This window comes from Phacochoerus africanus, chromosome 3, assembly GCF_016906955.1.
Source record: "Phacochoerus africanus isolate WHEZ1 chromosome 3, ROS_Pafr_v1, whole genome shotgun sequence".
NCBI classification, from domain to species: Eukaryota; Metazoa; Chordata; class Mammalia; order Artiodactyla; family Suidae; genus Phacochoerus; species Phacochoerus africanus.
In genome coordinates this window covers 73,170,110-73,182,619 of record NC_062546.1, presented here as the reverse complement: position 1 = coordinate 73,182,619, position 12,510 = coordinate 73,170,110, and the positions used below count along the sequence as shown (strand labels likewise).

Below are 12,510 nucleotides of genomic sequence, written 5' to 3'. Positions count from 1 at the left end.
TGATCTAGCTCTGCACAAATAACCAGTGTTCAGAACTCTGACAGTAAAAAACCTCCTAAGTGTTAGCCATCTGCAAATCTGAACTTCTGGGTGTTGCTCCTCTCAGAATGGTTGCTTCTTCCCACCTGTTGGGTAAATTTTTCTATTCACATTGGATCCCCAGTTGCCAATATTTACCTAGACAGTGACCAGGTATTTACGCAATTATTAGACACAACTGCATCTACTGTTAATGTTTGTGAATAGGAGAGCTATCCAGCATCTGTTCCCTTCAGATGGAGAGTCATATCCTTGTCCTTTCTCACCTAGATAAATCACGAGAGATGACAGGTCCTTGGGAATGTACATACACACATGTATGTATACACGTATATATATATGTGTGTGATGCACATGTATATACACATGTATATACTTATATATATGTAAATGGGTTATTCATATAGCAATTTGTCCTTATCTCATACCAAATACAGAAATTATTTCCAGAAGAATCAAGTTCTAAAAACAAATGTTTCAACAACAAATGTTTTTAGAAGAAGATATAGCCTTATAGCCTTGGATTAGGCAAGGATTTAAGAGAACAAAAAAATGCACTGATCATAAAAGGAGATAAATGATAAATTGGATACATTAAAACTAAGAACTGCTAATGAAAGGATTAAGAGTAAAAAGCAATCTACAAGTGGAATAAAAAAAGGTCATCATTGCAACATATATCTTAACAACTACAGATCAGAATATAAAAACAACTACAAATCAGTTACAGAAGGACAAACATCCTAATAGAGGAATTAACAAAAGTTTTGCACAAGTTCCCCACATAGCAATTAGCTACACAAATGAAGGTTTGAGTGAAATAATCCCAGAAAGAAAAAGTATATATTATAGGTTTCCATTTATGTAAAGTTCAAAAATTGGCAAGACTAAGAAGACAGAATGATGACTATCAGTGGTGGAGTGTGGTGGATAGTTGCTGGAAGGGAGCTTTGGCGAGGGGCAACTTCTGAAATGCTAATGATGTTGAGTTTCTTGGTTTGGGTGTGGTAACACAAATGTGTATGGTTTGTGACAATTCTTTGAACTTTTTGTACACAAACACTGGTACTTACATAAACACAAACTATTTAAAATGTATTTTATGCATATATAATTGAGCAAGAGAGAAACCAATTTTAAAATACATTTCAAAAGATATTCTGAAATATTTTATCTTAATGATGCTGTTATTGTCACAGCAGTGGACTGTATTACTGTCCCATTCTCAGACATGTCCTTTTGGCACTGAAATTCAATTCAATCAATTCAGAGTTTGAAGACATGAGCATTAGGGAAAGACTAATCGGATACAATAACAAATTTGCTAAATAAAACAAATGTCAGCCACATTTTACTACTGTCACTTACTGACTCTCGTTAATTGCTGTTGAACACTAATTATGGAATATGCAGCTTCCCCATATTTTAACTCAGGCAGGCCAAGATGGAGATAGAGGGAGCCTGGTGTACTGCAATCAATGTGTGATTAGATTTAATCTGCTTGATAAAAGGGCTTTGCAACTGAATCAGATCCTTTAAGAAATAAATACTATAGAATATGAAATTGTAGGAAATAAGCCATCACAGGTTGAAATGTACTTTTTGCACTTGGTACTCCTCCAACAAAGATCAGAGAATCAGTCCTGTCCCAGAGAGTGTCTGAGACTGCTTGTTTTGTCAATGTTTTTTTAATTCTGTGACTGCTGAACAAGTTGTTCTACAGCTGATGTTTTCTCCTTAAGTGACATTTCATCATCCAGTGCCCTAAGATAGTCACCCTGTTTTCCCTTAATTGATACTTGTACGCAAGAGGCGGAAAATGGCTCAGCATTTCTTGCTAGATTAGGTCAAAACTGACAGAGGAAACAGAGAGAAGATTGCATTGCTTATGCCCCTTATGGTTCTCCTGTGTATCTAAGGAGATTGCCATTTCATAAAATTTCTTATGCTGCCTGAACATAATTACAATAGCTCAGGCGTTTTGTTCCTATTTGCTTTTCTATTTTTTGCTGCTTACCTGATCACCAGAGGGAAATTGAAAAGCAGTTCCACTAATCTTAACTTTATTTTTCTATGTCCTTAATAAGGTGTAATTGTACCCTTGGACCTCTCTTCTTTAAATGCTTCATTTTGTCATTCCTTCGAAGTTTTTACCTTTATCTTCATTTGATTGATAACCTGTAAGTTCAAAGTGAGGTTCCTAAAAACTTGCCCCAGATCATGGGTGCTCTTATCATAAGATTAGTGTTTATAAATAGATGTTATCATATTTATTCTGATTTAAAGCAAATTAAGAAGCATCCCATAAGAATGCTACTGTTCATTGGGCAGTCTCAGGAGCTGGGGATCCATTCTTCTGGTTCTTTTGTCAACAAGTCTTTTGGAAAGGGATTATGCCTTAAACAAAGTCATCAGTGTTTTCCAGAGCCATAAATTCCTCCTAATCCACCCCTAATCAACCATTTCCCCCTAGCTTTCCCAGCTAGCCACCCCACTCTGTCATTTGTTATGGATATTCACTTTGCCTTTCCTTAAATCTTGTGACCTCACCCTGTGCTGCTCTTGACACCCCTTTTCTGGCTTTTGGATCCTATTTATCATACAACATCAAGTTCAGTGTCACCTTTACCTGGAAATTGCTCTCAGTCCCATCCTCCATTGCACTCTTAAGAGACTCCATGGTAAGCAAGCATGCTTATCTCTAATTATACCCCAGAATTCTTAATAATTTTCACAGAAAACTATGGGATCTAGAAAGTCTATTTCTCAGAATAGAGGCTCAATAATTATTTGAAATATAAAATCAGTTGCTTTTCTTCCAGTAGGATGGGGACTAACAGACTAAAATGCCCAAGGGCATGAGATCTAGCAGCAGGATACCAAGGTTGCCTACCACACAGTTTTGTTTAGTACTTATTCTACTTAAAACATATTTTATATTTACTTGTCATTTTCACCATTTAGGATAGACATGTGCAGTGACAATAACTGTATTACAATTTATCCATGCATCCGACCTGCCAGACTTTTTCACTAAATGCAGTCACCCAGAATCCTTGATAGAAGTTAACTAAATGCAAAGCCTTATTATCACATTTCCTGTATATAACACCTGCCCAGTCAAAGACAATGTTACCCAATGGGGTGGCTATGGTCAAATTCCTTTACTGTGATCTTCCTTTCTCATTATATTTGACATTTTTGAAACTGAGTTTTATTGTACTCTTTCCACTTATGAAAGTGGTCTGGGGAAATTAGACTTAATAGAGATGTAGAAGCCACAGGGGAAAAAAAAGAAAAAGAAAGTGAACTGGAAGGAAACTGAAATTAAAATGTTATTTTGGTAAATGGCTGCTCTGGTAGAGACGACAAACAATCCCAATGCAAGTTAATTACTGACCTGTCAGGAAAGTGTAGCATGGAGGTTGTGCCATACATTATGCCATACATTACTGGAGCTACCATGGTCACAAGTCATTTCCACAGGGGAGCAAACAGACCGTGCTGTACCACAGGTCAACACAAGATCTTTCTAGGGGACAGAAATGAATTTCTCAGAGAAATAATATTCATCTGTGGAGTTTCCCCATGCTCTTAGACAACCTGGAGAAACAGCCCTTCCTACACGTTCCGGAAGAGGAATGGGGTGATAGCACCACGAGGGGTTCCTGTGTGTTAAGGCAGAGAGGACTGTAGCTTGTGGTGGTTCTAGTGACCAGACAGCTCAGTGCCACTCAATGAAAACCCAGGCTAACACCCATGAAATGGGAATATTCTGGGGCACACTCAATGTTAACCTCTGAGACAGTTCTCCTCACAAAATCTGCAGGGGTGACCCATGTCAGACAAAAGAATCTTTCTATGTGGAGAAAAAGTATCAAGCCCCTGAAGAAATTTGAAACGCAAGGGAAACTTTCTCTACTGTCCAAACACAGAAACCTGCTAAATTTCAACCTGGTCTTAAATGTGGTCATTTTTTACAAATAAGAAATAAACAAAAAGGGTTATATGAAATGGAAATATGGTATTGTTCATATTATTAGAAATTTGAATGTTTCTACATACAAATTTGATTCGACCCCTAGCCTGGGACCCTCCATATGCTGTGGGAGCAGCCCAAGAAATGGCAAAAAATAAAATAAAATAAAATAAAACCATAAGGTGTTGGTATTAACAGGGGTGACTAACAAATATACAGAAGACATGAAAAGCATTGCTTCTTTGCAGCCTCTAACATTGTGAAATAACCATCATTCACTGGCCTTAGAACCATTGGCCAAAGTAAGTGATACATATTCTTTTTATTTTTATTTTATTACTGTTATCTTTATGGCCACACCCAAAGTAAGCTGAGACCTGTGTTGAAGCTGCAATAACGTCAGATCCTTTAACCCACTGCAGGACCAGAGACAGAACCCTCACCTCCACAGCGACCCAAGCCACTGCAGTCAGATTCTTAACCCACTTTGCCACAGCAGGAACCCCATGCATATTCTTTTTAAAATAAGAAAGACACTTGGTCAAAGACAGTTTCCTATTGGTAATGCTTTCCTAGACTATGTACTCTGGCATTAACTAGTTTCCACATTTGTTTTCTATTTCTATATTCTGCAAACATTTAATTAAGTCTCTTATTTTTTCAGGAATTACAGGAACATTTATAAATGATTAATAGAAAGATTAACTAGTATACATGATCTGTACTTATGGATGTACTATGATCAATTCACCCAATTTTATTTCTCTTATCTCTGTCAGCCTTCCTTGGTGATTCTTGTTACCTTATTTTCCCACATAGTTTCCACTTGGAGGTGGGGGTCTGTGACTATAGCAAGGATGTTTGGAGATGTAAGATATGAAATTTGTTCTGGACCACTTGAACAAGCTGTGGCATCTTGGGGAAGACTCTGAGTTTCGGTGAACAGAAGACATGAAAAGTATTGCAGCATGAAAAGCATTGCAGCATGGATATAATGTCATGGTGCCTATTCAGTTTCTTCTAGCTCAAATAACTCCTAATATACTTTTATTTTAATGTTCTGATGGGAAGAGATGTCAAAAATACACTTTCTAACTGAAAAGGGCAAGCTGCTAAGCCTTAGTGTAATTAACAGAGTGCAACAAATGACGGAGCTGCTATGAAATTTATGATTAGATGAAATATCACATTCATTTCTACGTGGGTATTTGCAGTGTAAGTGGGAGAATCAGGCCCAGAATACCACTGGGCCAAGTCTGCGAGCAGAACCCAAGTTTGTGTGTCTCTTACGAAGTGCATTCTCATCACTGTTTCCTGTTTTTAAACCAGTATTGAAAGTGGAACTAGTGCAACATCACAAGCTATTCTTGCTTTTCTCTTGGTACATATAAAAATCAGGAAGTCTAGAGAAATTGTGAAGCCAGTCTCAAGGGATTTTACATTTCAGTTTCTAACTCGGGAATGTTTATTTTGAGAGTTTTGTAAAATCAATGGATATTTTAGACAGATGCAAAATAAACTAATTTTTCAATATTTTCATTAGTCATTCACCGTGCCTCTGTGTGCCTCCTGTAAGAATATAAATGCATAAGCTATCAATGTTTTCTCTAACAGAATTTTCTAACAATAAGAATGACGAGTAGATGATATGTTATAGGAAGAACAAGGAAAATACTGGAAAGGTACATAGAGCACATGAAACTTATGGTTAAAATGCCACAGTTAAAAAAATCCTTGATGTTACTAGGTTGTATAGAAATAAGCATAGACAAATATTATTGATTTTCCAATCTGCTCTACCAAATCTAGAAATTTGAGGGACAATGAGAGATGAAAACACTGATGTAACAACAGAAAATGATTTCAAAACCTTGTGTATATTCTTGGTTTAACACAGAAGCCTCACAAATTAGAGCTTTCCATTGCCTTTCTGAGTACATCTTGAAATTGATACTTAGGTTCCTGGAATTACATTTACTCCCTAATGCTGTGAGCAAGTCATGATGGACCCTGGGGTTTGAGGGTTTCTTTTGACTTGAGGTTGGGAAGGCTTTATAATGGAGTTTGTTCCCCTGGAAACTTCTTTCATAACGACTCAGAAATTAGACCACATGGCAGGGTCATCACATCACATAACTCCAGGAGGCAGCATTTACTCGAATGTAATGCTAATTCTAGTCACAAACGCTACCTGCCTCTAAACTTATTTAACATCATACACTAAGTAGGGTATCAAAGCACTTATACTGCAAGGTATTTTCCCACATAGCCAGAGGAGTTTCCAGTCCGAGATTCAGGTAAATGATTCCCTGAGAGTTAATGGGAAGTCTAACTAATCATTTATGACATTAGTTTAATCATTTCTTTCCCATGTACATCTAAATGATTCACTGAGTGGATGGGTGCAAGTAAGGAAAAATAGATGATGGAGTTGCAGAAATGCTGACTCTGTAGATAAGATGGGACCCAAGGTATTACAGTGGGGGACTTTGGTAGCCAAAATATGAAAAGGATCATAGTGTGCACTGCAGAGGGACAACAAAAGAGTATTAGGATGTAGGTGAGGGGGAAATGGGAAAGTTGAAGGAGGGTAAAGAGAAAGAACCGTAAGTGGGAGGGATCCAAATACAACTTGTAAAATTTGGCCTAATTCAGCCCTATACATTTAGTATGGGAGGTGTCTAACAGGATGAATAAGAATAAATCATCTCTAAACCCACAAGTACAGCAGTTATAAGTTTCACAGCCACATTGCAACTGTTATTTCAGTCCATTAGGTTTCCTTCCTCCTGTGTTCTCCCTCCTTCTTCAGTTCCTGCTGGGGGTTCGGTGTCCTCCTGGGGGGAGAGTGTCCTGCTTCCCTCTGTCTTGCACTCCATTCATTCATACAAGACATCTGTGTGTTATGCTAGTGAAAGCCCTCTTCCCAAATTCTCTCCCTCAGAGTGTCTAGAATACCAGCCTCAGGTTGAGTTAGAGGGATGGGGCTCTCAGTTAATCCTTCAGCCCTATGAGAGACTAGTAAGATGATTGGACTCATCCACACTGAGGCCAAATGGATTTTCAGGAAATCCAACAGTTATCTTTTTCTTGAACGTCCATGGTACTACAGTTTTCCCTGTACTGTAGTTTTTCTTCATGACTTATTTCAATATCGACCTTACAATTTCACAGTTATTTGCATACCTCTGCGCTGCACTTTGCCTGGGATGCCCATCCTGCCCTGACTTAGCTACAGTAGCAAGTGATCCTTTGCAGACTTTCTCTCTCCATGCCCCCCAGTTCCCCCGGGGTTTGTTGCCATTGCTTCTCTCTCCTCCTGGGCACAACTCTATTCTCAGTGAATCATTGATTTCTTTATTACATTTCCCAACCCACTGGAAAGCACTTGGTTGAAACAAACGAGTAAAAACCTAAAACACACAAAAAGAGTATCTTTAGCCCTCCGATTTTGTGCCCGCCACTCAGGACAGTCTCAATAAACATCGACTAGATAATCTATTTTCTGTGGGTATGAATCTTTAAGAAAAGGTTTTTGTCATTTCCTCCATTCTCAGAGCAATGTGGTGCTCTGCAAAATTAGAAACCACCAAATATTTGCAAATACGAGAACAACAATGAATAGTATCAAGTGAATGCCTTTGTAGAATAAAATACAAAAGAAGCTGAATAAAGTGAAAAAACAGAGTGTGGTGGGTTATCAACAAAATGTGAAGATGGGGGTTAGATTGGAAAGGAAGTGATAGCTAGAGGAGAGAGTGAGAAAAGAGAAATAATGTTAACACTGGGAGGGGGGAAAGTTCATCTTAAAAGAAAGATCTGAAGAAGGAAAATTTTGAAATTCTTTTCTGTAGCCTGTCTCCAAAAAAGAGTTGGGGGGAGCCAGATAAGAGAATTTTTAAAGATACCCTTTGACAGTAACACATCGCTAGGCAAATTATGGGTTAATTGTGTAATCAATGCAAGAAGGCAAGTGTTGATTTGACCCTGAATTTTATGCATACTCTGAGGAAGCAACATGTTCTATAAATGGCACATGGTGGGGCTATGAAAATACAGTGGCTTCATGCTCTTGGTCAGAAGATAGTGGCTTTTGGAGTTCCTGCAGTGGTGTGGCAGTAACAAAACCGACTAGTATCCATGAGGACTCAAGTTCAATCCATGGCCTTGCTCATTGTGTTAAAGATCTATGAGTTGTGGTGTAGCTCGCAGATGTGGCTCAGATCCTGTTTTGCTGTGGCTGTGGTGTAGCTGGCAGCTGCAGCTCCTATTGGACCCCTAGCGTGGGAACTTCCAAATGCTACAGGTGTGGCCCTAAAAAAAAAAAAAAAAAAAAAAGACAGTGGCTTTAACCTGAGTATTTCCCTCACCAGTATTGCAAACACACCACCTTTAGAGTTTGAATCTAATGAATAATATGGAAGATCAAGCCTTGAATGCACTCTAAGGAGAACCTAGATTTTTTAGAAAAGATTTATATGTTTAAACATAGATTCCCCTCAACCCTCATCCAGATCCCTTGGGCATCAGATCATACCAAAGCGTTTACATTGTTCCTTTCTGCCTAAAACTACTGAGCTCTGTAAATCTGCAGTAATATTTCTTGAGCTCCCAGACTTTCTGCACAGCAGTAACAAATGAAAAGCACCCTACAGATCCCAGCAATCCTCCTGGTTGCCCATGCCCCCTCACTATCATTTTTCTCCAATGATGAAACAAAGGTCCATGGACTTGTATAAGGTCACAAAGGTGGCCATTAGAGATAGTGCTGCCACTAGAAGTCGTCATGGGTTCTTTTTAGGCAACCTGTCTAATTATAATGAAGCTAAGGCCTCCATTACAATCACATACCTAGGTTCTCATTTTATTCATTCATACTTACTTCATTCACTGAAATATACTCTGGAAAAAAAAACATGTTTTTAGTAGTAGCATCTTTATAAATGTAAAAGATATATAGATTTGCTTCATTATTTTGAAATAATGTCACTTTGCTAAGAAAAAATGAAGGCCTCAATAACAAATTCTACACAGGAAAAAACCAAGTGTGTTATCCTGTACTGGGATAGGTGGAGAAATAGCTATTTGTATCATCTACATGTGATTGCATTTACTTTTAAAACTCTCTGTATCTTATTCTAGTTATATAGGTGAGATTCCCTCATATACACATTAGTGGTCATATTTGATGCATTTTAAGATCCTTATTAATGTAGTTGTCATTATATTTCTATGAAATAGTGGGGATAAGATTTTTTCTTTTATAATTTTGAATTCTATTGAAAGAGCTATTTTATTCTCAGATAACTATTTAAAATATATCTCATATAGGATTATGAAAATGAATATATGAGCAAAATAAATTGGTTAAGGAATTCTTAATACAACTTTCCTATAAACAATTTTGTTAGCTATAACTGAAGTATATTAAAGTGCATGTTTAAAGTGTACAATTTCATCATTTTTAAGATATGTATATTGCTGTTAAACCACCATTGCAATCAAGATAACAAACATATCCATCACCTCCTAAATTTCCTTGTATCCAGGGTCCACCCTCTTCTTAGGCAATCACCAATCTGTTTACTCTCACTGTACATTAATTTGCATTTTCAAAAATATTGTATAAGTTAAATCATAAGTACTCAATAAGAAGATTTATTTCTTTATTTATTTTGCTTGGCTTCTTTCCCTCTGCACAATGAATTTGCTGTTCATCCATGTATCTGATCGTATGCATAGTAGTCCATTCAGTTTTTGTTGTTGAGCATTTATCTGTTGTGCAGACAAACTAGAACTTCTCTATCCATTCATCTGTTGATGGACAACTGGGCCTTTTTGGGTAGAATAAAATACATACTCCTCCACTTCTTTATACTCAGTGTCCTTAAGAAAATTGTTAGTCACTCTGATCCTCACTTTTCCCCCTCTATAAAAATACAAGTTTAATATCTATCTCATAGGAGTTTTGTAAGAATTAAATCAGCTAGTTGCTTGATACATAGTAAATATTCAATAAATACTGACCTTCTTTATGGCTTATTGCTCAATTTCCAAGCTGGTATCAATTATGAGGAAACACTTTTCCTCCCAATCATTTTAGTATCTACTCAACTTGAACATTACCATCATTCTAGACCCACTGTCCAACAAACATAGGAGTCCTGATGCAGTTGGCTCTTTAAATGTATCCTTTTTGTAGATTATACTGGCTTCTGTAACTCATTGGTGACAATTTTCTCTAATGTACCCATGGGCTCAGTCTAGCTATGGGGTGTCTATATAAGGAGACAGGGAGGCAACACTCAGGCTAGAAGAGGGTGTGTTTCTAGAGGCTTTAGAGTCTATATCTGCATTGCAAATATTCTATTTTAAATGCGTAGATCTGTTCACTTGAGGAACTTGTGAGGAGGGGCAGTTGAAAAGGATTATAGATTTGGGAAACAACTATAAGCCCTCCTGGTCCACCCAGCCAATTTATTTCCTTTGTTTTCTTTTTCTGAATTATTGTTTTCTCACAGCCACTCTTTAAAAATTTGCCCACACTGGATTTTTCTGCCTGGATCAGACTCCTTCTATTAAAATAAACATAATTAAATAAACAGTATGGATTCATTTTCTTTTTGTTCATAGTCTTCCTAAATATTATATCCAGGTAAGCTACTAAATCTAGTTCAGTTGGCAGATGGCAGTGGACAAAGGAATTTTAATTTTTCCCTGCGGATATTGCAAGTGGGGGTGGGCACTAGGACTCTGCACCCTGCTAAGAGGCCAAGCCTACATATTTGATAGTCAATAGGACAAGCTTCGTTTGCTCTACAACCAGTTTTGCTCACTTAAATTTGACCTTATTCACACAGGTTTTTGTTCAACAAAAAGTTTGCTGGTGGTAGTGTCTGAAGCTGGGGTAGGATGGGGTTGGGTAATAGATCAATGATGTGAGCGAAAAGAGCATTTACCCTAAAGATACTTCATTGGCAACATCATTTCTGCATAAGGAAAACCATATCATCCTGCCATTAGAAGTTCCTTAATCGAATTAAGGAACCACACAAAACTTAATTGTGCTGACCATTAATTGAAATCCTCTGGCAGGTATACAGTAGTGTCCAAATACAGAGGTCCCAGTTGATAAAAGCACTGCATAGTAACTACCTTCTTCTTCACTAAAGAGGCAGAGAATTTATTTCATTTTTTAACCTTAATGATAAATAGAGACATGCACTCCACTAGGAGTTTTTCATGGAAAAGTATATAATTTAGAATAATATAATGCTTTTATATTTCATCAGGATAACAGTGTAATATGCAGAAATCAACAAATTCTGATACCTCTGTGGAAACACTGAATCCCACTCGACAAGCCACCGGAGCTGTGCAAATGAGAATCAAAAATGCCAACAGCCACCACGACAGGCTGAGCCAAAGTAAATCCATGATCCTCACCGATGTTGGGAAGGTCACTGAACCTGTAAGTCCAATACCCCAAGTTTCCTAATACAGAATTTTGTAACAAAGAAGAAAAAAATCTAATTAGCCTTGTTTTGTTTGTTTTCCTAATGTGCATGAGAAAACTGTTTCTGTAATGCATTTTATCTTGCCTACTTATAGTCATAATAATATCCCCAGTTGTGAGAGAAGAGCTGGGCTTAATCCAGAGTGATAAAGTGGATTTGGAGCTAGACTGAAGAGCACCTTTGACTCATTTTAAGGGCCTCCACTATCATGCTTCAGTGTCATAAAAATAATGAGGTTATGCTAGCATGTGGTGTTTGTACTTCCAAATACAGTACATCACTTTCAGAAGCCAGAGGCTAAAATTAGCTAAGAATAAACTGAGGGGGAAAAAAATCTTTAAAAAAAAGTGAAAATCTCTTCCTTAAAATCTTTCAACAATATATGATATGGGACATTACAATTTGATTTGGAATGAGCTTAAACAATTGATATGGTGTGGTGATTTAAGGTTTGGAGAGGAAGCAGTTTTGTCTCCATAATGTGTCATTAGGAAGATTTGAAATAAAATAGTTAGAGATGAACTCTACTGCCAATTGTGTCCCTGCCCCTGCACGCATCCTGAGCCACTAAACACACTGATTGCAATGAGTCTCCTCTGGTTAATTTTCTTCCATAATGGTGGTAACTTGCAGCTGAGGCCATAGGATGTTTCAAAATTATTTATGCAATGTTAGCCACTCTTTTGGACCCTGGATCTATTTTGTTTTTCACAGTGAGAGCAAGAGCAAGAAATAGGTTAGCTGGGGACAGGCTCCGAGTCCCAGTCACCCTGCAGAAACAAGTGAGCTATTAATTGAGTGTTCTGTTAATATCATAGGGGCCTATGAAATATTCAGCTCCCTAACTGAGTTATTAAATGAGATCAACTTGCTGAGTAGCATGTTACTGATTATATTTATTCTCTGTTTTTCACTCGAATTTCAAGTGCAAAATTAACCCACAATGATCTCAGGAGCCTGAGAAATATATTATTT

General features: G+C 37.4%; 1 protein-coding gene across 7 annotated transcripts in view; it reads left to right on the top strand.

Moving 5' to 3' along the window:
• The window catches only part of ARHGAP15 (Rho GTPase activating protein 15), a 619,215-nt gene that overhangs the window by 16,445 nt on the left and 590,260 nt on the right, over positions 1-12,510 (top strand). For all 7 annotated transcript variants that reach the window (XM_047772000.1, XM_047772001.1, XM_047771999.1 and 4 more), the window contains exon 2: positions 11,311-11,489. In XM_047772000.1, the coding sequence (XP_047627956.1) occupies positions 11,325-11,489 (165 nt within the window). In that variant the 5' untranslated portion in view covers positions 11,311-11,324. The remainder of the gene's footprint in view (positions 1-11,310; positions 11,490-12,510) is intronic.